The sequence below is a fragment of the Onychomys torridus genome, chromosome 3, assembly GCF_903995425.1.
Source record: "Onychomys torridus chromosome 3, mOncTor1.1, whole genome shotgun sequence".
Taxonomy (NCBI): domain Eukaryota; kingdom Metazoa; phylum Chordata; class Mammalia; order Rodentia; family Cricetidae; genus Onychomys; species Onychomys torridus.
Genome location: NC_050445.1, coordinates 160,237,492 through 160,265,149, shown reverse-complemented (window position 1 = coordinate 160,265,149; position 27,658 = coordinate 160,237,492). Strand labels below are relative to the sequence as shown.

The following is a 27,658-nucleotide window of genomic DNA, read 5'->3' as shown; positions in this document are numbered from 1 at the left end:
TAAAACATTATTTCAGGTCTGAGGAGATGGCTGTGATAGGTAAAGTGCTCACCATGCAAGCATGAAGACCTGGGTTGGGATTCCCAGCATTCATGTAAAAAGCTGGGTTCTGTGGCAGTTGCCTGTAACCCTAGTGGTAACAGGCAGATTTCAGAGGCTTGCCAGGCCATTCTATCTAGCTCTTGGTGAGCTCCAGGGTCAGTGAGAGACTCTGCCTCAAAAAAAGAGATAGAGAGGGACTGAGGAAGCTCTCTGATGCCAACCTCTAGACTTCTTATGCATGTACATGGGCACCTACACCTATATGTTCACACATATACACACACAAATTTTAAAACATCATAACATTAACTTGGAAATGAGAACCAAGCATTTTACCTTGGGGCTTAGTCCTCCTGTCAGAATCTCTGAAAGGCTTAGTAGTTGGTAGTTCTAAAAGCTGATGTCTTTTAGTTAATCTTAAATTTTCTTGAACCCTTTTATATTATCTACTTTGAGTAAAAGGTTGGTCACTGAAAAAAATTAGCTGAGATTTATGGAAGAAAGATAATAAGTAAAAGGTGCCCAGATCTGGTTTTAGTCTTTTTTAATGAGTTTTGGTAAATTACTCAATTTGGGGAGGAAGGCACATTTTCTTGACCTTTAAAAAAACAGAAAGCAATCAATACAGGATTTCCTAGGACCTTCTGGCTACATTTTATTGCTTTTGTTTTTGAATCTTGTGTTTTCATTAGCTGACAAATGTTAAATGTCCTGTCAAAGCTAAAGGCTCACTGAAAAACTCACTGTTATTAATGAACAACAGGGTGGAGCGACTCCTCTCAGGTGAGCAGCCCAGAGAGAGACAGCGAGACTTTTAACAGTGGAGATTCTGGGCAAGGAGACTCCCGGAGCATGACCCCTGTGGATGTGCCAGTGACAAGCCCGGCAGCTGCCATCCTTCCAGTACACATTTATCCTCTGCCTCAGCAAATGAGAGTTGCCTTCTCAGCTGCCAGAACATCCAATCTGGCTCCTGGAACTTTAGACCAACCTATTGTGTTTGATCTTCTCCTGAACAACTTGGGAGAGACCTTTGATCTTCAGCTTGGTAGATTCAATTGCCCAGTGAATGGCACGTATGTATTCATTTTCCACATGCTAAAGCTGGCTGTGAATGTACCACTGTATGTCAACCTCATGAAGAATGAGGAGGTCTTGGTGTCAGCCTATGCCAATGATGGTGCTCCAGACCATGAGACGGCTAGCAACCATGCCATTCTCCAGCTCCTCCAAGGAGACCAGATATGGTTGCGCTTACACAGGGGAGCGATTTATGGAAGTAGCTGGAAATACTCTACGTTTTCAGGCTATCTTCTTTATCAAGATTGAAGTTTAATTCAGAGTAAAAGAATGAAGTTCTCACTAGTGGATCTAAGGAAAAGTAGTCTTTACCCAGTTGGGGAAAATATTTTGTTCCTAGAGGAAGAAGGAGGTCCTTACTTTTTTGTTTTTCTCTTTATGTAAAAGCTTTGAAGCAGAATGACAATTAGCACTAATCTGGCACTTTATAAATTGTGATATAGCCTTGCTAGTCACACAGTGAATGTGTATTGTTTGCACTTAACCCTCAACTGTGTTAAGGGTCAGCTTCCTGAACTGACTGCCACAACTTCAGACAAGTTACAATGCCTTGTTGTGCCTCAATAAAAAACTTAGACTGCACCTCCAGTTGTTTCTGTTTTTATAAATGTTTGATTGAGAGGTAAGAATTAATCACTGACAACTCTGGAATGATGGTTGATTCATGGGCTCATGGGTTATTTTATTTTTTTGAGTTTTTTTTTTTTTTGTTTTTTTTTTCTTGAGACAGGGTTTCTCTGTGTAGTTTTTGGTGCCTGTCCTGGAGCTCACTCTGTAGACTAAGCTAGCCTCGTGCCTCCTGAGTGCTGGGATTAAAGGCATGCACCACCATTGCCCGGCTCATAGGTTATTTTAAAAGATCTTATATATGTACTAGGTCTTTCTCAGGTCACTTTTCTCTGATGCATATCTATCTCATTTATTAAAAGATGGATGTTTTCCAATGGCCAAACTGCACATTCTCCTTGAGCCTGTTTTTACTTTCTTGCCATAGAGTATATTCTCCCTTCACTTAGCTACATTTTGTTATCTGCTATGTATATTAAAACAAGGCACAGTAAGAGATGTACATGTGTACTCTGTTTTTAGTAAGATGTTGGGTTTAATTTGCATAGACAAAGTGCTAAGTAATCAAAAAGTTTAAGATTTATGTTTATATCCTGCCTCTGCTACTCCTAATTAACCATGGGTTAGCTATTTTACCTCTAGGATTGAGCTCTCTTTTCTTCCCTTCTTCCCTCCTTGTTTTTTAAAGACCATCTTCCCATGTATAACTGGAACAGTGTAATAGGATAGTTGTAAAATTCTACTAAAGACTTATCTAAACATGTAATACAGTGCCTGGCATATAAATATGTGCTATCATTCCCCCCCCCCCCAATTTTGAAAACTAGGGTTTTGTTGCGTATGTGTTCACTATGTTAAACAGTTTAGCAGCCAATTGGTATTCATTTGAGACAGCATTTTCTCATATTTCATAGCTTGAACTTAAATCTCTTAGTTGTTATTAAATATTTTATTTCTCAGTTACTATAATGAGTTATTTCCATATCGGGGACTAGTGGGGTCTGGCCCCTTGATAGTCCCCTCCCAGGGTCCGGGAAGACTCTACAGCCAGCTGATAATCTTTGATGGAAAGAAATGAATATGTATACAAAACTCCTTAGTTCATACACTTTATTATTCTGTGTCAGTTTCTTTCTACATAGTTTCTTTTCTGCTCTCATGCCTAGCTCCTTTCTTGCCTGGTTTGTCTCTACCTTTATCTATTGTCCCCTCTAAGTTCTATCTTAATTCTCTCATCTTAGTTCTGCCCCCATCTAGGTTCTCATCCATCTAGTTCCTTCCCATCTTAGTTCCTCTTTCATCTCCTTTCTCATCTTGTTCTTCTTCATCTTGTTCTTCCCCATCTGGCTCTTCCTCATCTTCCATCCTGTTCCTCTAGTATTCTCTTTTAGCCCTTCAATCTAGTTCTCTTTTTTTCCTCTCTCTCCTCCTCCCCGTCTCCTTATTCTCTCCATTCTCTGTCCTCAGGTTCTCCATTCCTCTCTTCCTCTCCGTCTCCTTGTACTTGTAAGTTTCCTCAAGTCTCTGAGGTGTTCATTTATAAACCCAAGCAATAGCTATCCTCTGCCAGAGCAAGGTCACCAGGCTTGAATTCTTATGGAGTCATAAAGGCAGGTAAGAATTTTCCTCAGGTAGTGGCCAACAGGCTTTCTTTTACAACCCAAAAGGGGAGTGGTAAAGGAGGAGTTCAATAGAGAGCTAATGATCAGTTAGTATATGAAGAAGGGGATCTGTGTGTGCAGTCTACATTCCTAGAAATAGTTAGGTAAGAAGTTAGGAGTCTATAATGTTAGTAAGGCTGTATAATAAAGGAGGGTCTCACCTTAAATTGCACAAGAAATAAAACTAACCTCTTTACCTAGGAGACAGGTGTTGTTTTGTTTGGCCTTAGATGCTTTAGATAAACACACTGTTTAGGAGTTCTAGGAAGCACGCATAGCATTACAAGAAAATCATTGTAGGAACCAGCTAATATACATACAGAAGCTAAAATATCACCAAAACTTCTTAAGCCTGGCTTGACCTTTGGAGAAGTCCTTTACTTTTCCAAGTAATAGCTTTGTGATAATAGCTGAATTCCGTAATGTTTCCCTGTGGCTTGCAGTATTTCCAGAAGTACTTTGTTTCAACATTCAGGAATATATGAAGGATTAAAGAAGGACATTTTAACCTATCAACTGATGTAACTCATTTGCCAAGGTTCTTGATTTTCATGTTCAGAACACAAAGTACATAGAAAAACACTGATACCATTAAATGACTGAAGGCAGAACAGTGCTGAGAAGCAGCTGGTTATCAGGTAAGGGAGGTCTTTCTCAACCTCTAAGTCTTAGCTTAATCTTCATTATTGCCAAGCAATCAATGTATTTACAGTATTGTTGGCAGTGCTATCCTCAGGTTAAGTCCTGTAACAATTGATTTGCTGACTAGGTTGTCCCCTAGCTGGCTGGAATTTCCTATGTAGACCAGGCTGGCTTGAAACTTACAGAGATATGCCTATCTTTGCCTCCCAAGCACTTGAATTACAGGGGTGCACCACCATGCCTGACTACTGTCTACCTTTAAAAACAAAACAAAAAACAACAACAACAAAAACTTTGTGTGTGTGTGTTACATGTGTGCCAAAGCCCTAGGACGTCAGAAGAGAGCATTGGATCATCTTGTTAATGCTGGGAACTGCCAAAGCAGTAAGTGCTTTTAACTACTAAGAACCTCTTGCTTCCCATTTTCCACTCTTTTTGAGTCAGAGTTTCTCACTAAACTTGGACCTCAATGATTTGGTTAGGCTGTTTCCCCTTGGCACTGGGGATTTGAACTGAGGTTCTCATGACTGAGCAGCAAGCACTTTACCCATTGAGCCATCTCTCCAGCCCAGATTAGGAATTTTAAAATGCCTTCTTTAGCCAGAAAGTCTGACATATTCAGGGCTTCTGGTTACTTGTGCTATTTTAGGGGATGTTATCACTGACATTAAGATGTATTTGTTGTTTTTTGATCAGACGAGATCAAGTACATTCTGGATGTTGTGGCTATAGACTATTGTTTTTTTGAGACAAGATCTCATAGGCTGGCTTCAAACTTGCTATGTGTACCTGAGGCTGGACTTGGACTCATGATCCTCCCATTTCTACCACTTTAGTGCTGGGATTATTGACTTGTACTACCATATGCCCGGCTCTAGGTAGTTTTTAGGTTTGGGTTATTAGCTTTCATTTTTCTATACCATATGAACTACTAACAGATTAGTAGAAGAACTACTGTGTACAGATGGGTGGGCAGCTGTGTAATATTCTGTTTGGACAGCTAATGTATTAAGTCTTTAAAAAGACCGTAATGGCAGTGCCTAGATAAAACTTACTTTGATATTTCAAGCCATAACTGTGCCAGTTATTCTCACTTTGAGCCTTATCCCCTGGCAGCGTTGTCCATGTGACATCCCTGGGTATAGAGCTGATTTATTTTATGACTTTAGCCCTTCATTTATTTCTTTTCCTCTGCCAGCTCTTGTGAGTGGGATTGTGGTTTTCCAGTTGTTCAGAGCAAGTCTCTAGTTGAAGAAATTATAGCACTCAGCTGGCATGAAAAGCAGCTTCCATAACCCAGTTCCCCCTACCTTGGGGTATTGAACTTCCCATCAAAGCTAGAATTTTACAATCATTCTTTGTCTTCCTTTTATGCCTACCTAATTGCATGATCCTGTTGATTCTATCCATGAGATGTTGCTTGCTTTTCTCACCTGTACTTATATTGTGGCTGTCCTGTTTAAGACCTCTATCACTCCACTCATGCATTCATTTTCTTTACTCAGCACTTACTGATTGCTTATGTAAGATATAGTGTGATCCTGTGCCAAAGACAGAATAAGGTTGCTTTTCTGTTAAATAGACAATATTTGTAACAGTCAACACTTACTGTATGTCTATGTATATCTCATTAAGTCCTTATAACAGCTCTTGGAAGAGGATGGAGAAAATAGGCTTAGAGGTGAGGTATATATGCAAACCATAATAAAAGACAAGATAGCCAGGTCAACAAAAGTGAGGGTATCTGTAAACACAGATACTCTCTTATGCAAAGTAATATAAAAATATGGATGCATAATGAACCATAGGTAAGTTATAGTTTAGGGCAAGCCATTTAAAATGTAAGAACATTTGAGAGCAAAGTTTGAGCTTACAGTTTTATGCTGACTTCCTGTTCTTTGGTTACCTTTAATTTAAACATTGTCTTTAGTGAGTATTCTAAGTAGCTTTCTACTGCTGTAACAAAAATTCTAACAAAAAGCAACTTGGGGAGGAAAGGGTTTATTTTCTCTTAAAACTCCAGGTTAAAGTCCATCATGAAGTTAAGAGCAGGAAGTAAAGGCAGGAACTTGGAGGTGGGAACTGAAGTAGAGACCCTTGAGTAATGCTGCTTACTGGCTTGCCCTCATAGCTCACTCAGATTGCTTTTTTTGTAGAACTCAGGAGCACCTGACAAAGGGTGGCACTACTCACTATGGGCTCAGCCTTTCATCGCATTAATCTTTAATCAAGAAAATAGCTCATAGACTTGCCTACAGGTCAGTCTGATAGGTGCATTTGAGGTTCCTTCTTTCCAGGTGACCAGAGCTTGTTTCAAGTTGATAAAAAGCTAACATATTGAGTCTGTCCCCAGAGTATGGAAAATTGGCTTTTAAATTATGTATTCTAAATTATTTATTTAGAGACAGTTGTAGGATCACAGGTGGTTGTAAGAAATAAGATGGATTCCATGAAATCTTACCCAGTTTCCTTCAACTGATCTTGCAAAACTATGTCCATTATTACAGCCAGGATGCCAACACTGATAAGATAACATTTTCATCACCACAGAATCCTCAGGTTACCTTTTTATAGCTCTACCCACTTCCTCCTTATGCCCTCTCCCATGTTAATCCTTAGAAACTTTTGATCTTTGAATATTTTTTGTTTGTTTGTTTTTTTGAGACAAGGTTTCTTTGTGTAGCTTTGGAGCCTTTCCTGGAACTCGCTTTGTAGACCAGGCTGGCTTTCAACTCACAGAGATCTGCCTGCCTCTACCTCCCAAATGCTGGGATTAAAGGTGTGTACCACCATTGCCCAGCTGATCTTTGAATAATTTTTCAGGCATTATATAAATATAGACAACCTACATCTCGTACTCTGCACATTTGTTCAGGTTGTTGCCTGTTTCTGTGTCTTAGCTCTTTCTGTTTCTGTGATAAAATACTCTTGACAAAAGCAACTTGGTGGAGAAATTGTTTATTTGCACTCACAGTTCCAGGTTACAGTCCATACGGCAAGGAAGTTGGCAATAGGAGCTGGAATATCTAGTCACATCACACCATTATCAAGAAGCAGTGAGGAACAATTCATACATTCTTATGCTTAGCTTGCTTTCTCTACTCACACAGTTCAAGATCCCCTATGTAGGTAATATTGTCATCCATAGTGGGCAGGGCTTTCCACCTCGATGAAAGTCCCCACAGACATGCCCACAGGCTATCCTAATCTAAACAGTTCCTTATTGAAATTTTCTTCCCCAGTAATTCTAGATTTTGGCACATTGACAATTAAAACTAACCACAAAACATTCTATCTGTAAACTTCATAGTTCACCCACTGAAGGACAACTGGATTGTTTCCTTTAGGCTGTAAGGAATCCAGTGCTACACACACCCATGTACAAGTTTTTTCTTTTTTTTCTCAAGACAGGGTTTTCCTGTCAGCCTCTGCTGTCTTGGCAGTCATTTTGTAGACCACCCTGGCTTCAAATTCACAGAGATCCACCTGCCTCTACCTCCTGAGTGCTGGGATTAAAGGCATGCACCATGCCTGCCTTTATGTACAAGTTTTCTGTACCACTGAACTCCACTCTAAGAAAATGCTGGAAGTGTAACTGCTGGCCCATAGGCTGTTTGCATGTTTTAGTTTTTTAAAAAAGAAACTGATAAATTATTTTCTATAGAGCCTTGTACTATTTGGCATTCTGACCATTGGCATAAGTAATCATTTCTCTGTATCTTTACCAGCATTCAATAGTGCCACTGTTTTTGCTCTCTCTTTATATTGAAATAATTGCCATCAAGTCTTTTCCCTACTCAACAATCATCTTTTTTTTTTTTTTTTTTTAAGATTTATTTATTATGTACACAGAAGAGGGCGCCAGACCTCATTACAGATGGTTGTGAGCCACCATGTGGGTGCTGGGAATTGAGCTCAGGACCTCTGGAAGAGCAGTCAGTGTTCTGACTGAGCCATGTCTCCAGCCCCAACAATCTTTAATGAGAAAAAATATGGTAGACATGTAGGCATTGGAACACATTTAGTTTAAGGAAAGAGGATGTGGTTAGAATTTTTTCACTTGTCTGTTAGGTTGATTCTATTGCTGTGAAGAGACACCATGGTCTTTAACTCTTATACAGTTAAATTGGTGGATTGCTTACAATTTCAGAGGCTTAGTCCATTATTATGGCAGGTAGCTTCGTGGCAGGCATGGCAAGCATAGAGTTGGAGAGTAGCTGAGAGCTACATCCTGGTCTGCAGGCATGAGATGGGGTCTGGAATTGGCTGTTGAAACCTCAAAGCTCACACACTCCCTGGAGACTAAGGTTTCAAATATATGAGTGTATGGGGGCTGTTCTTATTCAAGCCACCACAGTTAAAGTTATAGAAGTTCTTAAATGACTGAAGCACAATGAGAGAGAGAGAGAGAGAGAGGAAGAGAGAATAACTGAAGATAAAATCCCAAGCAGAATATGTGGTCAAAAGGCTAGGAGTAAACTCTGTAAAATCAACCTGTCTATCTCTATTGTCTTTTTTTTTTTTTTTTTTTTTTGGATACAGAGTCTTACTCTATAGGTCTGGCTGGCTTGGAACTCAACTATATTGCTCAAGCTGGCCTTGAACTTGTGGCAATCCTCTTCCACTTCCTAGTGCTGAGATTACAGGTATGAGCTATCATACCCAGCAACAGATTTTCAAAAAATAGGTGCTGGAGAGATGGCTCATTGGTTAAGAGTAGTGATCTGGATTTGATTTCAAGCACCTGTATGGTGGCTCACAGCCATCTATAACTCCAGTTCCAGGGATGGTGTTTTTGACTTAATCTCAATGGTTAGATTTTACCAATAAAGACTTGGGAGCTATATGCTGGGGTGAAAGCCTGCTAGCTCAGAGAGGCAGAGAAAGCACCAGATGACCTTCCTCCTCAGCCAACATCCTGGAAAAAAAAAACCCTCTTGTAGATGGAAGTTTCTGTCCTACCAGCAGCTCTCAAATAACTGACATGGAGACTTAAACTTACTTAAAAATGCTTGGCTGGTAGCTCAGGCTTATTACTAATTAGCTCTTACAACTTAACCCATTTCTATTAATCTACATTCTGCCACAAGGCTCATGGCATTTACCTCCCTTGCATGTCTTGCTTCCTCTCTTTCTGGATGGCAACTCCTCAGACTTGCCCTTCTTCATTCTAGCAAGCTTTGTTTGGTTGTCCTGCCTATACTTCCTGCCTGGCTACTGGCCAATCAGCATTTTATTAGACCAATCCGAGTGACAAATCTTCACAGTGTACAAAACAATTATTCTACAGCACCCTTTCTCCTCTGCCATCTCAAAGAAAAAAAAACCTCAAACCAAATGTCCCTCCCTTCTACTTCCTGTGCATCTCTCTGTCCATTCTTCCTAACTCTCTCTTACTCTCTGTTTTTTTTTCTTGTTCACTTCCTGTTCACTGGTTGCTTGCTCCACCTCTTTACCTATGATTGACTTTAATCCTGTTTATGATAAGCAGAAAACTTTTGGATTAAAGGTGTATGTTAGGCCTGAGCCATACCACAACTAGAAGAAACATTTTTTTCCAGTAAATAACACAATCTCAAGAATCAGTGTGATCAAATATCCTGCAAAATTCCACCCCCTTTTTTTTGTCTAAATTAAAAGAAAAGGTTTTTAATTCTAACAGAGTAAAAATATTTGTAATAATGAAGCTATTTCTGCCACATTTTCCACAATGTCCATTTTGGATATATTTGGCAGTTTTAGGATTAAGTATTTTTGAGTTCAAAGTTTTGTAAAATGTTTGTGTGAGCATCATATGAACTCAGCAATTTGTATGTACTAAGCAGTTTAGTCCAAAGTTGATCTTTTGATCTTTGGGTTGTTTTTGTCAGCTTAGTGGCAGTCCTGGCTAGGTAGAACACAGCAGTCAACCCACAGATATCCACTGTTTGCATAGAACTTGGCAGCAGAAGAGGCATGTTTTGCCCAGTAGTTAGTATTACCACAATTCAGGTGGATTCATTGTTGAGGGGCCCCATCATCCTCTTGGAGACCTCAAAGGTTACTGTTAGGAATGGTCATGGTTTATTGTAGAAAATTTAAACATTTTGAATGCCAGATTCAGCAGATCTCTGAAAAGTTTGAGGACCACACTCTATTAAGTACACCTGAGGAACACAAACACAAACTTAGTTTCTGGTTACTAGCTTCTGACTTAAACCTGAAAACATGTACAGGAAGCTAGATGAAGCTTATATCTGCAATTATTTAGTCCTCAGTATGACTACTAATATCACTATATAATGTTTATATATACATACTAATCTTGTAGATTTTGAGATAATATTTATACCTGAAGAAAAGTTTTAAAGAGTCAAATGAAAACCAAAAGATTATGAGATTAATGGCAATAGAATAGTCCCTTTTTCCCAATCTGTCCCATACCAGGTGGTTCTTCTGATTGGAAACAGAGATTTTGGATTTCCTATTAACAAGCAGGCGTGGGTTTAGAGAAGGAGAGAGCTTATTCTTTCTTATGAATGCCAAGCCTTAACTTGGCTTGTTTCTAGTGAACTTTTTTAAACTTATATTATCCCATCTGCTTCTGGGATTTTTTCTTTCTCTATTCTATATACCTTTGTTTACTTCTTCCTCTGCATAAAGTTTGCTGTGTAGCTGGATGGCTGACCCCTAATGTCTTCCTGTCCTCCTTTTTTAGCTTTCGATCTTCTCTTCCCAGATTTCTCCTCCTCTTTATTCTATCTACCTGCCAGCCCTACCTATCCTTTCTCCTGCATAGCTATTGACCATTCAGCTCTTTATTAGACCAATTGGACGTTTTAGATAGGCAAAGAAACACAGTTTCACAGAGTTAAACAAATGCAACATAAAATAATGCAACACATTTGCATTATTAAACAAATATTTCAAAGCACAAGTGAATGTAGCAGCCTCTGTTTCCCGCTAGCAACAAGCATACCCAAGAGAAGACAGTCACCAGGAAGCTGTATTTGACTCTTTGTTCCAAACTTTTTAATCTTTTAATTATAAAAGCTTGGCTGATTGCTTAGGTTTATTACTAACTAGCTTCTACAACTTAACCCATTTCTATTAATTTACGTGATGCCACATGGTTTATGGCTTGTTAGTTCATCTTACATGTCATGCTTCCTCCATGTCTCCTTGTGTTTGCACTCTTCTTCTTCCCAGCATTCTCTCTACTCTGAAAATCTGCCTGGCTATTGGCTATTCAGACTTTTATTAAATCAAGCCAAGTGACAAATCTTCACAGTGTACAAGAAGATTATTCCACAGCATTTCCCTCTTTTTGTCTAAATAAAAAGGATTTTTTTTTTACAAAGATCAAACTTTTTTTTAAAAAAGATTTATTTATTTATTATATATACAGCATGTATGACTGCAGGCCAGAAGAGGGCACCAGATGTGATTACAGATGGCTGTGAGCCACCATGTGATTGCTGGGAATTGAACTCAGGACCTCTGGAAGAGCAGTCAATGCTCTTAACCTCTGAGCCATCTCTCCAGCCCAAAAAAGGGAAATGTTTTAACTGTAACATAAAGCTATAAATAATAAGAACAGTTATCAAGTAAGAATTACATTTACAATGTCCAGTTCATTTGCATTTATATTGAGTCTTTCTCTGTACTGCCAGCTCCCAAATAATGACACAGAGACATAATAATTATGAAATCTTGGCCTTTAGCTTAGGCTTTTCTCAACTTGCTCTTATAACTTAAATTAACCCATTTATATTAATCTATGTTCTGCCACATGGCATTACCTCTCTTCTATCTTGCACCCCCTGTTCCCTCTCCATGTTTGGCTTGTGACTTTGCCTTTGCTCTCCCCAATGATCTCTCTCCCTTTCTGCAAGTCCTGCCTAACCTCTTCCCGCCTAGCTGTTGACCATTTAGCTCTTTATTAAATCACTGGAAGCAACAAATCTGTACAGTGTACAAAAAGATTGTTCCACAGCACAAAAGCCAAAGATTTGATTAATATTTGTCTGACTTCTGGATCTGATACTATTCTATTTATAGCTGAAGTCAGACTTTGCAAAAAAGCAGTGAAGGCATCTTTTGGTCCTTTTGTAATTTTAGTAAATGACTCAGACCTCTTTACTGATTCATCAGCCTTGTCCCAAGCATTTAAAGCTGCTAAAATGACATAGCACCAAGGTCTGGCCATCAAATTCAAGTTGCCTTTGTAACTCAATATATTGACCTCACCTAGAAACTGATACTTGGAACTATTAATAACTCTAGGCCTGTTTCATTGTTCTATGGCCCTAGCTTCCTCTTTCCACCATTGGAACTGAGGAGCAGCTTCCAATATTGCTGCTGCCAAATCTTTCCAGTCTTTGGGCATAATTCTGTTCTAAGTTGCCCATGAATTTAATATCTGCTTCACATAGGGTGAATGCATACCATTTGAAATGATCATTTCCTTAAATATAATATTTCTAAAGGATTTAATTTAACTTCTTGATAACCTTGCAGGTGCCTATCATCTGCTTGTATTTCTTGTAGAGTAACTGGATAAACAAGGTTGGTTTTCTCAGAACCTTGGCCCGCCCCTCTTCAGTTTCATGGTAGGTTCCTGTCTAAAGTCCTTTGTCTATGTCTGAGTAATTTTCTTATTTTCCTTTATAAGCCTTTCTAAGACTTCCATCTTATCAATCCACTTTTCATATTTGGCACAAAAAACCACTATGGCTATTAGGGATAAAATATGAATTTCTAGACTGATAGCAATTATAATTCTTATGTCAATATTAGTTAAGTCATTTATCTTTACATTTTCTGCTTCTATTTTTAAACCATCTAAAGTTATCATTATAGAGTATCCTAACTCCCTGTATTATATTTCTAATTCTTAACATGGGAAAGGTTTCCTTTTAGTATTATTTAACTCCCTCCTTGAGGACTTTCCAGGTGTTTTACCAAATCTGATAGCTTCATGGTTTGTCTGAAGCTGGCATGATTTCTCTGTTTGTGTGGTCATGATACATCTTGGAGTGACAAATATTTTTTGATAATCTCAATTGTTTAATTTTACCATTAAGTATTTGGGAGCCAGATGCTGGAGTGAAAGTCTGCTATCTCAGAGAGAGGCGAGAAAGCACACAGCTGACCTTTCTCCTCAATCTGTATCCCTGAAAAAACTCCTCTCCTCCATTGTTGTGGAATAATCATTTTGTATACTGTGAGGATGTGTCATTCTGATTGGTTTAATAAAAAACTAAATGGCCAGTACCTAGGCAGGATTTTTAGAACAGAGAAACTGCTAGGAAGAAGAAGTCAGAGACTCCAGGTGACACAGAGCAAGCAGGATTGGCACTGTGGAGATGAGCTAATAAAGACACAAGGCAAAAAGTAAATTAATATAAATGGGTTATTTTAAGTTATAAGAGCTAGTTAGAAACAAGCCCAAGCTATGAGCTGAGCTTTCATAATTAATCATAAATCTGTGTGTCATTATCAGGGAGCTGACAGCCCAACTACAAATAGTGCCTAACCTGGTGCTTAAACCAATGACCCTGAGAGAGTCTCAAACTCTACCTACTGAGCTAGCTGTGCTTAAGTTATAAAAGCTAGTGGACAAGCCCAAGCTATAGGCCAAGCTTTCATAATTAATAAGTTTCTGTGTCATTTTTGGTGAGCTGGCAGCCCAAAGAAAAATATGTCTACACAGGCTTTACAGTAAATAATGCAATCTCAAGGTTTCCAGTGTGATCAAAAATCCTGCCACACAGAGGAACTGACATTTTCTTCCGACTTCTTTGGGCACTGTGTGCATAGACATACATCCAGGCAAAACATATATGTAAAATAATAAAAAAATTAATAAACAATAAAATACAGCTCCAAACAGAGGGAGACAATTTAATATGAGAAATTAAAAAAAAAAAAGTCTACTGCATTTGTTCTCTAAAGGGACCAGTGCTGATCTTTACTTGTCGGCTTCAAGAGAAACAAGGTCAGAGAAGCTAGGGTATACCTGATTGCAGCATGAATGGAAAGAAAGTGGAGAAATGACAAATGAAGAGCATTCTTTGCAACAAAATCTTAAAGTTTTTAACCCCCTCCCCCCTTTTTTTAAATTTTGAGATGGGATCTACCTATGTTGTCTAGGCTGATGATCCTTTCACCCCAGCCTTCTACCCAGCTAGAAAGACTATTTTAGGGTGAACTTTAGTTAGTGGGGAGAAAGAGGCTGGATATCTAGGGAAAAAAATCTTACAAATTGTCAGCAAAGAATGTGTAATAAATACCCAAGATTTATTTTATTTTTATGTTAAAGTACTTTTAGATTTATTTTATACATCTTAGTGTTTTGCTTACATGTACAACTATACCATGTGCGTGCCTGGTGCCTGAAGAGGTCAGAAGAGGGCATTGGATTCTCTGGAATCTGTGTCATGGATGGTTGTGAGCCAACTTGTGGGGGCTGAGAACCAATCCTGGGTCCTTTCCATAAGCAAGTGCTCCTAACTGCTGAGTCATCTCTCCAGCCCCACCTCCCATTTATTTTAATGAAAAAATATGCAAAATGGAGTCAGGCTCTGGAGAATATGGGAGAGGTTCTGTTCAGGATGTAGGGAAGGAGGTGCAGAGGTACACAGAGGTGAATTTGAGGGTGGGTGAATACTGCTGCCAGGGGCTTCGATTATTTTTGAAGGGCTCTGTAAGATGGAGTGGGATACTTGTGAATATTCCTATGGTCCATAACAGCTACTGAGGAATGAAAGGTAGTGCTGGTTAAAGACAAAGGACAGGATTGAATACTGGATGTGAAGAAAAAGCACCACTACAAACAAGTGTTCTTTCCTTCAGACACATAGTGGTGTCAATGAGCACAGTAGGTCAAAGGTAGTCTTGAGTAGTTGAATTGGGAGACAAAAAAGCAGAAAAGGATGTGTAGTCTGGAATAAATAGTTCAAGAACTAAGGAGTAAGTGAGTTGGAGAACAGGTGTAGAGTTATTAAGAGGAAGACAGAAGAATAGATTTTAATTAGAAAAGAGTACATGGAAGTGAGGCTCATGACTGTATATCAGCACTGGAAACCCTGAAGCAGCAGGATTGCCACAAGTTTGAGACTAGCCTGGGCTATCAAGAGAGATCTTGTATCAAAACACACAGAGAAAAGGTTCTTATAGTAAAGATTTCACAAGTAAAGGAAATTAGGGGTGGGTATAGGGAAGGCACTGTTTTAAATTGAAAATGTGTTTTCACTCTGATGGCTGTGTGCATAAAGGACTGAAATGGGCAATGTTGGAAGCAATCCTTCATACAGCACACATTCGGTCTCACTTTGTATTCTCTTCTGGTTTTTCAAGACAGGGTTTCTTTGTGAAGCCTTGGCTGTTCTGGAATTCTCTTTGTAGACCAGGCTGGCCTCAAACTCACAGAGATCTGCCTGCCTCTGCCTCTCAAGTGCTGGGCTTAAAAGCCTGTACCACCACTGCCGGCCTTCTCCTCCCCCTATCTTTTTCTTAAAACCCAGGTAATTGAACTAATATATCTTGATTATATGCTCCTGGGAGGATTACAACCCCTCAGCAGCATTTGCTCACAGTCATCTTTACTGTGTGTATTTAGAACCTGCTTTTGAGTTCAGCAGAAGAAACTTTTGCTGATATTTGTATTCATTGCAGTCCTCTATGGAAACAGTGTAACCCTTCTTGCCTTTCACGATGGAAGTCTGGACATTTTTGGCACTCTTAGTCATGGTTTTTCTACATATGTATATTTAATTGCCTTTCTATTAGATTATAAGTTCTTTCAAAAAGACTTGCTTTGAATTTCATCGTTATAACATAATATCTAAAAATTATAGTATTCTGTTTTTTAAACACATTTTTAAAACATGTTCAAAAAGTGAATAGCAGGATAAAGGGTGGCTCTCATACGTTGAGGTAACCTCTTCTGTAGGCTACATATTTCAAGGTCCCAACAAGTTTGTCTTCAAACAGCTCAATTGTGATGCCCAGAGATCTTGAACAAATAGTGTCACTGCATTTAGATATGCCTAATTTGCTGCATCTGTAAGTAGATGCCAGGCCAGCTAACTAACTTTGCTTACACTAGTGGGTGGACAGGTTAGGGTTTCCGTATGGCATCAAGGCAGCGGTCTGCGGGAGTTCAGCTGGTGGAACAAATCAGAGCGCCTTTCCTACAAAACCATGACAACTTCCTGCAGGAGCGCTGCTTTGCAATGCCGGCTCCTGAGACAAACATAGAGCGGTTTCCGTAAAGCATCATGGCGTCCCCTGCAGGAGCTGGTCTGCGCAACACGCGCCAAGGGGAAGAGGCTGTCGTAAAGGAGTCACCGCTTCCTCTTCTCCCACCTCCCACTGCCTGTCGTAAAGGGTGAATGGAGAGAGTTGTGGGGGGCGGGGGAAGGAGGGAGGACAGGGGGTGCGGAGTCAGAGTGGCGCAGCTAGTAGCTGCAGGCGGCGGTGTAGGCGGCAGGGGGTAGGGGTGAGGTGGTTCCCTGTGGCAGACGGAGCCTAAAGGGGCCAGGAGACACCCCGGGTGCTACCCGGCCTGCTGGCCCTGGGGCCGAGTCCCGGCCCGGGGACATGGACCTCAACCGGATCATCCAGGCGCTGAAGGGCACCATAGACCCAAAGCTGAGGATTGCGGCCGAGACTGAGCTTAACCAGGTGAGCAGCGGGCCTCCTCTTCTCCCTTCCCTCCCTCCCTCCCTCCTCCCACCCCAGCCTGAGATTCGGACCTCTGTGGAGCAGCTGGAGCACCTGTTGGCCATCCAGTCCATTCTCGGTGCACTTGTCCAGCCCACTTGGACAGCACAAAGAAGCTATGAAGCCCTTGCCAGTATTCTTTGGGTGTGATTTCTTTTCCTTAGCGCGCTTACGCGGAGACGCGGTGGGAAAATTCACCAAAGCTGAGCTAGCTTTTCTCCGGACCCGCCCTTTTCAGGTGTTGCTGTTGGAAACCCTGCCTCTCGCCTGCTTCTGGCGTTGGCAGCGTGGATCGTGGCCGTTTTGCTGGAGCTGGGCAATGCTGTCAGAAAGGGTTCTAGGAAGAGCACGCGGTTTCCATGTACCATTTTCAAAGATCGCTCTAATAAAACGTATTTGAGGCATTTCTTTTCAATGCTGAAATGTGTGTGACTTTCCCTTAACCTCTCTCCATTCTTCTAACCAGTCTTGACATTGTTCCAGTGTTACTCCCAGTTTTTTTTGTCTGGCTTTTTTTTTTTTTTTTTTTTTTTTTTTTTTTTTTTTTCAGGGACAGGGTCTCACTATGTAGTTGTGGCTAGCCTGGAACTCAGAGATCTGCCTGCTGCTTCTGCTTCTGCCTCTGCCTCTTGACTTCTGGAATTAAAGGTGTGTGCTACCATATCTGGCACAACATTTCAAGATTGTAATAATTGTAAGCTCTGTTTCTGCACATGTAAGAGGGACACGGGGCCCATACTAAAAAGTACAAATTAAAATCTCCTCGCATGGCTTGACAATTGTTTGAGGTTGCTACAAGTGTGAAGGGATATTACTTGATTAGTCGATCTTAAGGGTTGCCAGAACCAGTGGCCTCCTCCGAGAACTACTGGGCATGTGAATAATGGGACTTCATCGCTGATGTAAAGAATCTGCAAAGTTGGGAGTGGGAATACGTTTGTATTTTAACTGGTTCCCCAACGCGATTCTGTGCCTCCTAAAGGATAAGGATACTTCTTGGCCAGTGTATCTACCCTAGTAGAGTTTTAAAAAGCAGGTGTGTGTGGGAAGGGACTTGGACCTGCCTAGGCTCAATGTGCTGGGCTCTGCTGACTCCTCATGGGAGACCTCGTTTTGGGGAATGTGGGGATGCGGGGTGGCTTGGGAAGGAGGACTGGGGGTGGGTGGGAGGAGGGAAGGGGGGGTCTGTGGATAACATGTGGAGTAGAAAATTTCTTAATAAAGAAAAATGAAAAGAAAAGCAGGTGTGTTTTGAATCTTTGAAAGCGATAATATTAACTGGAAAATCTGTGTGGAGTTTGAGGTACATGTGAATCCAGGATCCCCAAGAGATAAGAAGGAAGGTTGAGACCCTGTTACTACCTTTTTGGCTCTGCTGTAGAGTGTTCAACCAAGAATTCTTGAGGCCCTATTTGATTTTCAGTCCTGCTCAAGCCTGTAATCCTAATATACACACACACACAAAGTTGTGTTGAATGAAAGGCCAAAAAGGATGCTTTGAGGTTTTAAAAAGAAAAGGACTGTCACCCTAGAGTGAGAGACACTTAAAGTCAGTGCCTCTCCCAGACTTTGTAGAGTACTATCTGGAGTAACAGTCATTAGGATTTAGTAAGAATGCCATAAGGGCTGGACTTGCAACATGCTGGTGTGCACAGGGGAGGCTTCCTGTTTGACACTGCTCTCACCAAGGAGATGTCCCTTTGATAGTGATAATAGGGAGCATAATTTTGATGCCATGTTATACTTTCTGCCCATAGCCTAACCTTGCTTTCTTCTGATTTGTCATATAAACGTAAGTGCAGTTTATATTTGGAAGCAGAAAAGGCTTGAAGCCTGCAGAACCAGGAGAGGTTCAATCCCATGCTCTCTTCTTAGTATTTTAATCCAATTTCTGTCTTTACTCTTCCCTAATATCTTTTCATCTCACCAGAGACCATTTTCTTTGTTACTTATGTTTTAAAGTGTGAGGCCCTAGGCTCATCCCTAGTACCACAAACATCAAACCCAAAACAAGGTAACATTGCTGTGTCATTCATTTAGTGTGTATATCTTGTACAATGTTTTGGATTGTAATATGCTCTCAGTAAGTTTTTGTACTTGAAGTAGAAAACTAGATATGATGTTTTTATTGTCAGTAAGATAATAAAATAAATTTTGGTATTGGGTTTTGCATGCTCATCCCTTAGCACCCCTATGTTGTCCTGTCTTGTTGCATGAATGAATAAGTATCTACTGTAAGGGATTAGAGCTTAGCGCTTTTGTATTTTACCCCCAGAGGGGTCTCATGTAGCCCAGGCTGTCTCCACCTTCCTGTGTAGCTGAGAATGTTCTTGTATTTCTGATCCCTCTGTCTCCATCTCTTGAATGCTGCTCCACTATGATTATGGAGCTTGGGGCTTTGGGCATGCTAGGCAAGAACGCTGCTAACTGAACTGCATTCCTCCCCATCTATTTTTTTCTTGCACATTTATTCCTCTTTCTCCTCCTCTTCCCTCCTGCATCTCTTTGAGATAGTGTCTTGCCATGTAGCCTAGTCCTCCTACAGCCTTCTGTGTGCTGGGATTATAAGTGTGTACTGTCATGCCCAGCTTTTTATTTCTTTTGGTGGTACAGAGATTGAACAGGGTTTTGCATGCAAGGTCAATCATTAAACTCTTATTCTCAGCCTTAAGACATTTACTTTCATTACCAAGTTCTTGAATCCCTACTTTATGTATAGATGTGTGTATATATTTTTATCTTTTTGTGGTGGTGCTTGTTGGACCCAAGATTACACATGTGAGGTGTATACCAAGCTATATCCTTAGCCATCCATCATTTTCTTTGTCCTGTAAGAGACTTTGCTTGTAGGAGTAAGGAGTTATTTGCTGAGTTGTGTTCTAGGTATTGGTGTGAGACTCTGCTCATGGATCTCACAAGCTAATTGAGGGAGACAGGTTATGAGTTCTATAGAGAGCAGTGTACAAGTGTGTTAGAATAAATAGATGGGATAGTCATTTTCTAAGGGTGACATTACTGGAGACCTGGGTGTAGAAATGAGAAGCAGGCCAAGCATAGGGCAGGAGCAGAGAGGAACAAGTTGAGAAAAGCTTCATCCAGCCCACCAGCTGGGGACTAGAAGGATTAGCTGGTCAGAGACCAGGAATCTCAAGTCTTGGCATTGTATGAGTTTTCATAAAACATAGAATTTAAGTAAGAAACACAACAGTTTATTTTCAGAAAGCTTCACAGATACAAAGCAAATATACCCACGAAGTCATTGAGAAGTGAATCATATTATTTGTTAGAAACTTGAAGCCCAAAGAGGAACAATGATGGGGGATTATTTGTGAGGGAAGTCTCAAGGAGTGTATCTGCTTTTGCCCTGAAGTTTAAGGCTTGCCAAATTAACATAGGTCAAATCATCGAAGAAGTCAGAGTTTTAGAAGTTCCCTAAATTGGCCAACAGTTACAAAACAGGAGTTCCAAAATGTGTACAATGACCACAGTTTAATAAGTAGCATTAGTTTAAGTGTGCAGGTTATTTTGCCTATATAAGAGTTTTAAAGAACTGAAGTCAATTTTTATGATTACAGTAAACTATGTGTTTATTTTTGATTTATAAAATCTTTCACTATTTAAAAAGCTATAAACCTAAATTATTTTTATAATATATATGTTGAAGTTGTAGAAGACTGAGTTAAATCCATATTAAAATTTCCCCCATAAAAACTGGAGTTAAGCTGGGTGTGGTGGCACATGCCTTTAATCCCAGCATTCAGGAGGCAGAGGCCTGGATCTCTGTGAGTTTGAGACCAGCTTGGTTTACAGAGAGAGTTCCAGGACAGCCAGGGCTACACAGTGAAACCCTGTCTTGAAAAAACAAAAACAAACCAAAACAAACAAACAAAAAAAACCAAACAAATGCTATTTTTTTTTTTTTTTTTTTTTTTGAGACCAGGTCTCACTTTGTAGCTCTGGCTGGTCTGGAACTTCCTATATAGATCAACTTGGCCTTAAACTCAAAGAGATCCACCTGCCTCTGTCTCCAAGTTCCAGGATTAAAGGTATGTGCTGCCATACCCAGCAAAACTATATATTCATATATATAAGACTACGACTACATATACATAAATAATGTGTGTGGTTATGTACACATGAATGCAGGCTGTGGAGGCCAGAGTCATCAGATCTCCTGGAGCTTGAGTTACAGGCATTTATGAGCCACCTAATGTGGGTTCGGGGAACTGAACTCAGGTGCTCTTCAAGGGCAGCAAGCCTCTCAATGGCTGAGCCATTCCTCCAGTCACCACATCTGTGTATTTGACAGGATCTCATGTAGCCCAGGCTAACAAATCTACTTTTATTTAATTTTAATATGTTTATTCTTTAAAAAAATCCTGTTTATGTATGTGGGTATATGCAGGTGCCTGTGGAGGCCAGAGTCACTAGAAGCCGTGGAGTTGGAGTTACAGGCACCTGTGAGTGGCTTGACAGACATGCTGGGACTTGAACTTAGATCCTTTGAAAGAGGGGTAGATGCTCAACTTCTGAGCTCTCTCCAAAGCCCCTGTTTTTAAACATTTATTTTATTTATGTGTATGCTGTGTGTGTGTGCGCGCGCATGCGCGTGCATGCTCACGCACCTGAGGAGGCCAGAAGAGAGTCTTGGATACCCTGGAGTTGGACTTAGGGGTCTTTGTGAGCCACTTGATGTGGATATTGGTGACTGAGCTTGGGTCCTCTGGAAGAGCAGCAAGTGCTCTTGTACCACCCCTCCAGTTTCCCATACCTGCTTTAAAAAAAACTACTTTAACATTTTTGTGGTTTCAATTATGGATAAAAAAGAATTTACTGTTTTTTGTTTTTGTTTTTTAATTAGAGTAGCCCTCTCTGGTCTGGAACTCTGTTTCTAGACCAGGCTTGCCTAGAACTCACAGAGATCTACCTGCCTCTGCCTCATGAGTGCTGGGATTAAAGTGTATACCACCATGCCCAGTTGGAAAAGTGATTTTAAAAAAATTGAGTGGGGCCTGGAGAGATAGATTAGCAATTAAGAGCTGTTGCAGGATATTTAATCACAATGGGAACCCTGAGATTGCGTTATTTACTGGAAAAACCTATTTTCTAGTTGTGGTGTGGCTCAGCCCTAGCACACACCTTTCATCCAGGAAGCTTTCTGCTTGAATATTGTAAACAGGATTAAATAAAATCAACCTAAAGCCAAGAGAGAGAGCAAGCAACCAGTTGACAGGAAGTAAACATAGGATTATTAAGAAAAAACGTGGAGAGTAGGAGGGAGTCAGGAGGACAGACTGAGAAGTGCACAGGAACTAGAAGGAAGGGACATTCAGTTTAAAGAGTTGTTTTGAGAGAGGTTTCTGAGATTTTGGCTGAGGAGAAAGGTCAGCTGGATATTTTCTCTGAGCTAGCAGGTTTTCATCCCAACATCTGGCTTGGGTCTTTATTGGTAAAATTGAATGATTGGTATTTTGTTAAAAACAACAAAGAGCATTGGCAAGAGGGTTTAGTAGGTAAAAGTGTTTGCCTTCCAAGCCTGGTGACCAGAGGTTGATCCCTAGAACTCATGTAAAGATGGAAGGAGAGAATAGACTCCACCAGTTTTCTTCTGACCTCCACATGGGCACACACAGACACACACATCTCAGTTAACTCAACTACAGATTCCTTTACAGACATGTCCAGAGGCTTGTTGCCTCAGAGGGGATTTTAGATATTGTCAAGGTGATGATCAATACCACAGAGGCCAAATAAAAGGTTGAGATTGTAAATCCATTAGTAGCTCTTAGAATTGATTAGTAAAAAATGAAATATATCTCTTTTCAAAGGATAAAGGGTGTTAGAAATTTGTAGAAGAAATGAATGGTCAACAAAAAGGACCTTGAGTAACAGGTATCATTTAAAAGAGTAATAAGATTTTAAAGTTTCAAAGGTTCTTGTATTAGGTGAATGAACACTCATGTGCAGGTGTTAGAGAGCTACCTAGAATACTTTGTGGAGAGTGTTTGGGAATATATGTCAAACATAAAAGTATTCACATTTTTATTTATTAGTTATAAGAATTTTTTCCCCACTTAAAAATATTTTCATTTTACCTCAGAATTTTTCTAATGGTTTACAGTTTTTCTTTCATTTGGACAGTAATGTATTCTGTAATGGTTCTAGTAGCTATTCAGAGTGCCTTGTTTTTACAAAGCATTTCTTTGTAATTTCAGTCCTACAAGATTATTAATTTTGCCCCCAGCTTGCTTCGGATCATAGTCTCTGACCATGTGGAATTCCCAGTGCGTCAGGCAGGTAAGTTGCCTTTTCAAGTCAATGAGAGTTCTACTTTAATTCTTAATAGTTAGAATGTACTTTACAAGACCTGTACAATGAAAAAAATTAATTAATAATAATAATAAAAAAAACCTAAGAAAAAAAAAAAGACCTGTACAAGATCCTGACAGTCAAAGTTCCAGGATAGATCCAGGGACGACCCTGGAAAGCCCCACCCCTCTTGGAAAAGCTGTTGGCAGTTGATGGCTGTGAAAGGATAGAGTCATTCTCCTTTGGGGATGTGGCTGCTGGTAAGTTGCTCACGCCTTGTGGATGACCACACACCCATGTTCATAGGGCATCACTAATTTGACTTGGGGCTATTAATAATAACAGCAAAAAATAAAAAGGACATGAAGATGGGAGGGAGATACCATAGCCGTCACTAGGGGAGTTGAAGGGAGGTAGTGGCAGATGGATATGATCAGTATACATTATCTGTTGTCAAATTTTTTTCATCGGAGACCATCAGCTCCCTAATAATGACATGGAGACTTACGATGAATTGTGAAAGCTCGACCCATAGCTTAGGCTTGTTTCTAACTAGCTCTTATAACTTAAATTAACCCATATCTTTTAATCTACATCCTTTTCTGTGGCTTGGTTACCTTTATTCTGTACTGCCCATGCCATGTTTCCTCTTTGTTTTCTGGCATCTCTGCCCTTCTTCTTGGTGTCCTCTGTGCCTGGAAATCCTGCCTAGCCATTGACCATTCAGCTTTTTATTAAACCAGTCAAAGTGACACACCTTCACAGTGTACAAAAAGATTATTCCACATTTTCCCCTTTTTGTCTAAATAAAAAGGAAAGGTTTTAACACTAACACAGTAAAACTATATACAATAAGAACAATTATCAGGTGAGAATTACATTTGCAATATCTAGTGCATTGCATTTCGCAAATTCAGAGAATGTACTGTATTAATTATCTAAATGTATGGAACATTCAAGCAATGAAAAATATAATTAAAAAATAAATATCAAAAATCCCTTGAAAAATTAGCAAGAAATGCTTCTAAGGCATAAAAATATTTCCTTTTCTCTTGGAAAGTTAGCAGTAGGTACTGAGTTCTCACATCTACCCTAGTTTTGTTGTTTTGTTGTTATTTTAATCTCTGTGCTGTCATCTGCCAGTCCCTTGTCTCACTAACATTGCTGTTTTCCATTTTAATTTCCCAATTAAAATAATTCATCTTTCTAATTTCTTATGACCAGTAGTGTTATTGCCTTAGGTCACCTATATTAAGGCTGCAGATTTATGTATCTGAATTCTAGCAGCAATTATGTTAAGTCACAGATGTAGTACATTGCATGATATTTGAAAGGGGAGCAGGACTTTTCTTTGCCCACCTTCCTTTCTTTCTTCCTATTTTTTAAAATAGTGCCAGGAATTAGACTTTTTGTCTTAAACATGAAATTTATTTTTATGTCTGTGGGATCTGCAATTCCATGATGTGATATCTTCCCTCCTTATCCCCTACATGTAGTCTAGATTGGTTTTGAATTCATGGTCGTTTGGTCTCAGCCTCCCAAGTTCTGGGATTATAGGCATGTACTACTGTGTTGAGCTTTTTCTATTATTTCATGATTACTCTTACCCAATCACATTATAGAATATAATAATTGCGCTGGAATAAATGAGATACTTAGTTCATAATCTGGTTTAAATTAAAAAGTCCTTTAGCACGTATGCATAATCCCACATATATGCATACTTAGAATGCTGTAGTTTTTATTTTCACTTTGAAACACATTGAAATCATAGGTGCATCAAAATATATGAAAGGGGACTTATAGGATATCAAGTTCATAATTTAATTAAATTTCTGTCACATTTCAACCAATACAGAACATGTTGTATTTTCAACCGTGAAATGCTTTTAGCATCCTTTTAATTTACATTAAAATTGGAGTGGAAGAAACTTTAGTTTGGGGAGAGGGGAGAGGGGAGTGAGAAAGTTGAGGGAAAACCTGAGGTGTTCTTCAGAAATGTGTCTGGCCTCATGCACATTTGAGAATATGTGTTTATACTAAGTGTCGAAAAGGAAAGTTTAGAAAGCTTCATATTCCTTCCTTTTTCTTTTTTCTCTTTGAGACAAGATCTCACACTGTAATCCAGGCTAGTCTTAAATTGATTATGTAGCTCAGATTGGCCTCAGATTTGAAGTCATCTTTCTGTCTCAGACTCCTTATGTGTGGGGGATTAGAGGTGGACATTACCGTGTCCAGTTTCTGTTCTGGGAAGATAGCTTGGTGGATAAAATGCTTGACCTGCAAGTGTGAGGATCCAAGTTCTGATCCCCAAAACCTATGTAAAAGCCAGCTACATAGCCAGGTGGTGGTGGCGCACATCTTTAATCCCAGCACTTGGGAGGCAGAGCCAGGCAGATCTCTGAGTTTGAGGCCAGCCTGATCTACAGAGTGAGTTCCAGGAAAGGCTCTAAAACTACACAAAGGAACCCTGACTTGAAAAAACAAAACAAAATAAAACAAAACAAAACAAAACAAAACAAAACAAAACAAAACAAAACAAAGCCAGCTACATGTGGTGGCCTTCTGTAACCCCATCACTTGAAAGGCAGAGATGGTATCCTAGGGCAAGATGATTAGCTAGATTAGCCCAAAGTTGGTGACCTCCAGATCCATTTAGAATCCCTGCCTTAATAAATAAGTTGGAGAGTGATCAAGGAAGAAACTTTAGGCCTCTACATTTATACACATGCATGCACAATCCCCCTCCTCACATGTGCCAACACACATACATGCACATACCACAAACATACTTGTTAAAAAAACTTCAAACAAACAAATCTTACAGCAGTAATTCAGATAATTCTTCCAAATGTTGTTTTTGTTTAATAGAAATAGAAAAAGAATAGAAACAGAGTAATTGATTTATGTATTTTGATAGACATAGATACAGATTTCTTGAGATTTTCCAAGCATATTTGAAAGTAGATGTCTATTTCCTTATGAATTACAAATAATATCTCAGAGGATTAAATGAAAATTAACAATGCTGAAAGAACACAGATACTTCTGAATGACAGTGCAGGGTGGCAGGGGACAGGATCAGCAGCAGACAGCAGCTTATCGTTAGGTTTGAGAAAAGGGAAATTTCTTGTAGGTGGACTTTTCTGTTCTGCCAGCCAGCTCCCAAGTAAATGACATGATGACTTCTTATTTATTATGAAAGCTTGGCTGATAATGCAGGCTTGTTTCTAACTAGGTTTTATAACTTAAATAACCCATATCTTTTAATCTACATTCTTTTATGTGGTTTGATTACTTTTACTTTGTAAAGCCCGTGCTGCTTGCTCTGTATCCCTGGCCTCTTCTCACAACTCTTCCCTTTTTCTTCCCAGCATTCTCTATGCCTAGAAATCCTGCCTAGCTGTTGGCCATTCAGCTTTTTATTAAACCAATCTTAGTGACACATATTCACAGTGTACAATAAGATTATTCCACCACAATTTTCCAATGTCACTGTGGTTGTGCTCTGTCTGAAAACGTGTGTATGATTTCCAGGTCATTTCTGTATCAGTTAAGGATGTCCTCCAGCTTTGGTGCAGTGTTCCTGCTTTGACTCTCATATGAAAGTCTTTGAATTCTTCCCATCTCCTCTTCCCAAGTTGGCTTTTTGTGCCTGTAAGGTTTTCCATCTCTGTTGGGCATTGCATCAGCTCCATGAGATTGAGTTGAAGTGGTCTTCTTGATTCCAACACATCTGTTTCTTTTTCCTTTTCTTTTTTTTTTTTTTTTTTTTTGGAGCAGAGGATTGAACCCAGGGCCTTGTGCTTGCTAGGCAAGTGCTCTACCACTGAGCTAAATCTCCAACCCCACATCTGTTTCTCTTAAACTCAGCTGCCATCTATCTGAAGAACATGATAACACAGTACTGGCCAGACAGGGAGCCTCCACCAGGAGAAGCAATATTTCCGTTCAATATCCACGAGAATGACCGACAGCAAATACGAGACAACATTGTGGAGGGGATAATTCGGTCTCCGGATCTGGTGAGGTAGGCCGTGCCCTGTCTGTGTGATTTGAGGAGGCAGTTGGCCTTGGCTGGGACTGACTGTTGAGTGTAATCTTCAGCTTTGTTTGTGTGTGTGTGTGTATTTTCTTTTCTTTTCTTTTTTTTTTTTTTTTTTTTTTTTTTTGAGACAGGTCTCTTGTATCTCAGGCTGGTCTTGAGTATACTATGTGACCAGTGATGACATAGAACTTCTAGGCCTCCTGTCTCCATTCTTAAGTGCTGGGATTACAGGTGTATGTAGTTGGAGAGCTTCTCTCCAGGTGCCACCAAGCCCCCGCAGTCCCACAACCCATGTATAAAATAATCATACAGACATTTATATTATTTAAACTGCTTGGCCATTAGCTCAGGCCTACCATTGTCTAGCTCTTACTCTTATATTTAGCCCATTTCTATTAATCTATACTTTGACATGTGGCTCGTGGCTTACCAGTACCTTACATCTTGTCATGGCAGTGGCTGGCAGTCTCCCCTGCCCCAGCCTTCACTTCCCAGAATTCTCTTCTTCTCCTGCCTACCCTATCCTTCCTGCCTGGCTACTGGCCAATCAGCACTTTATTTATTTTAACCAATCAGAGCAACACATTTGACATACAGAACA

The 27,658-nt window shown here is 39.8% G+C and overlaps 2 protein-coding genes across 8 annotated transcripts in view; both read left to right on the top strand.

The window, feature by feature from the left end:
• The window catches only part of Caprin2 (caprin family member 2), a 49,617-nt gene extending 47,913 nt beyond the window's left edge, over positions 1 to 1,704 (top strand). For all 4 annotated transcript variants that reach the window (XM_036182118.1, XM_036182119.1, XM_036182117.1 and 1 more), the window contains exon 19: positions 806 to 1,704. In XM_036182118.1, the coding sequence (XP_036038011.1) occupies positions 806 to 1,371 (566 nt within the window). In that variant the 3' untranslated portion in view covers positions 1,372 to 1,704. The remainder of the gene's footprint in view (positions 1 to 805) is intronic.
• Positions 1,705 to 16,410: 14,706 nt separating this feature from the next.
• Ipo8 (importin 8) overlaps positions 16,411 to 27,658 on the top strand; it is a 72,839-nt gene continuing 61,591 nt past the window's right edge. For 3 of the 4 annotated variants that reach the window (XM_036181192.1, XM_036181193.1, XM_036181191.1), the window contains exons 1-3: positions 16,411 to 16,661; positions 22,916 to 22,997; positions 26,883 to 27,039. In XM_036181192.1, coding sequence (XP_036037085.1) covers positions 16,578 to 16,661; positions 22,916 to 22,997; positions 26,883 to 27,039 — 323 coding nt within the window. In that variant the 5' untranslated portion in view covers positions 16,411 to 16,577. The remainder of the gene's footprint in view (positions 16,662 to 22,915; positions 22,998 to 26,882; positions 27,040 to 27,658) is intronic. The other variant, XM_036181194.1, reaches the window with a different exon arrangement.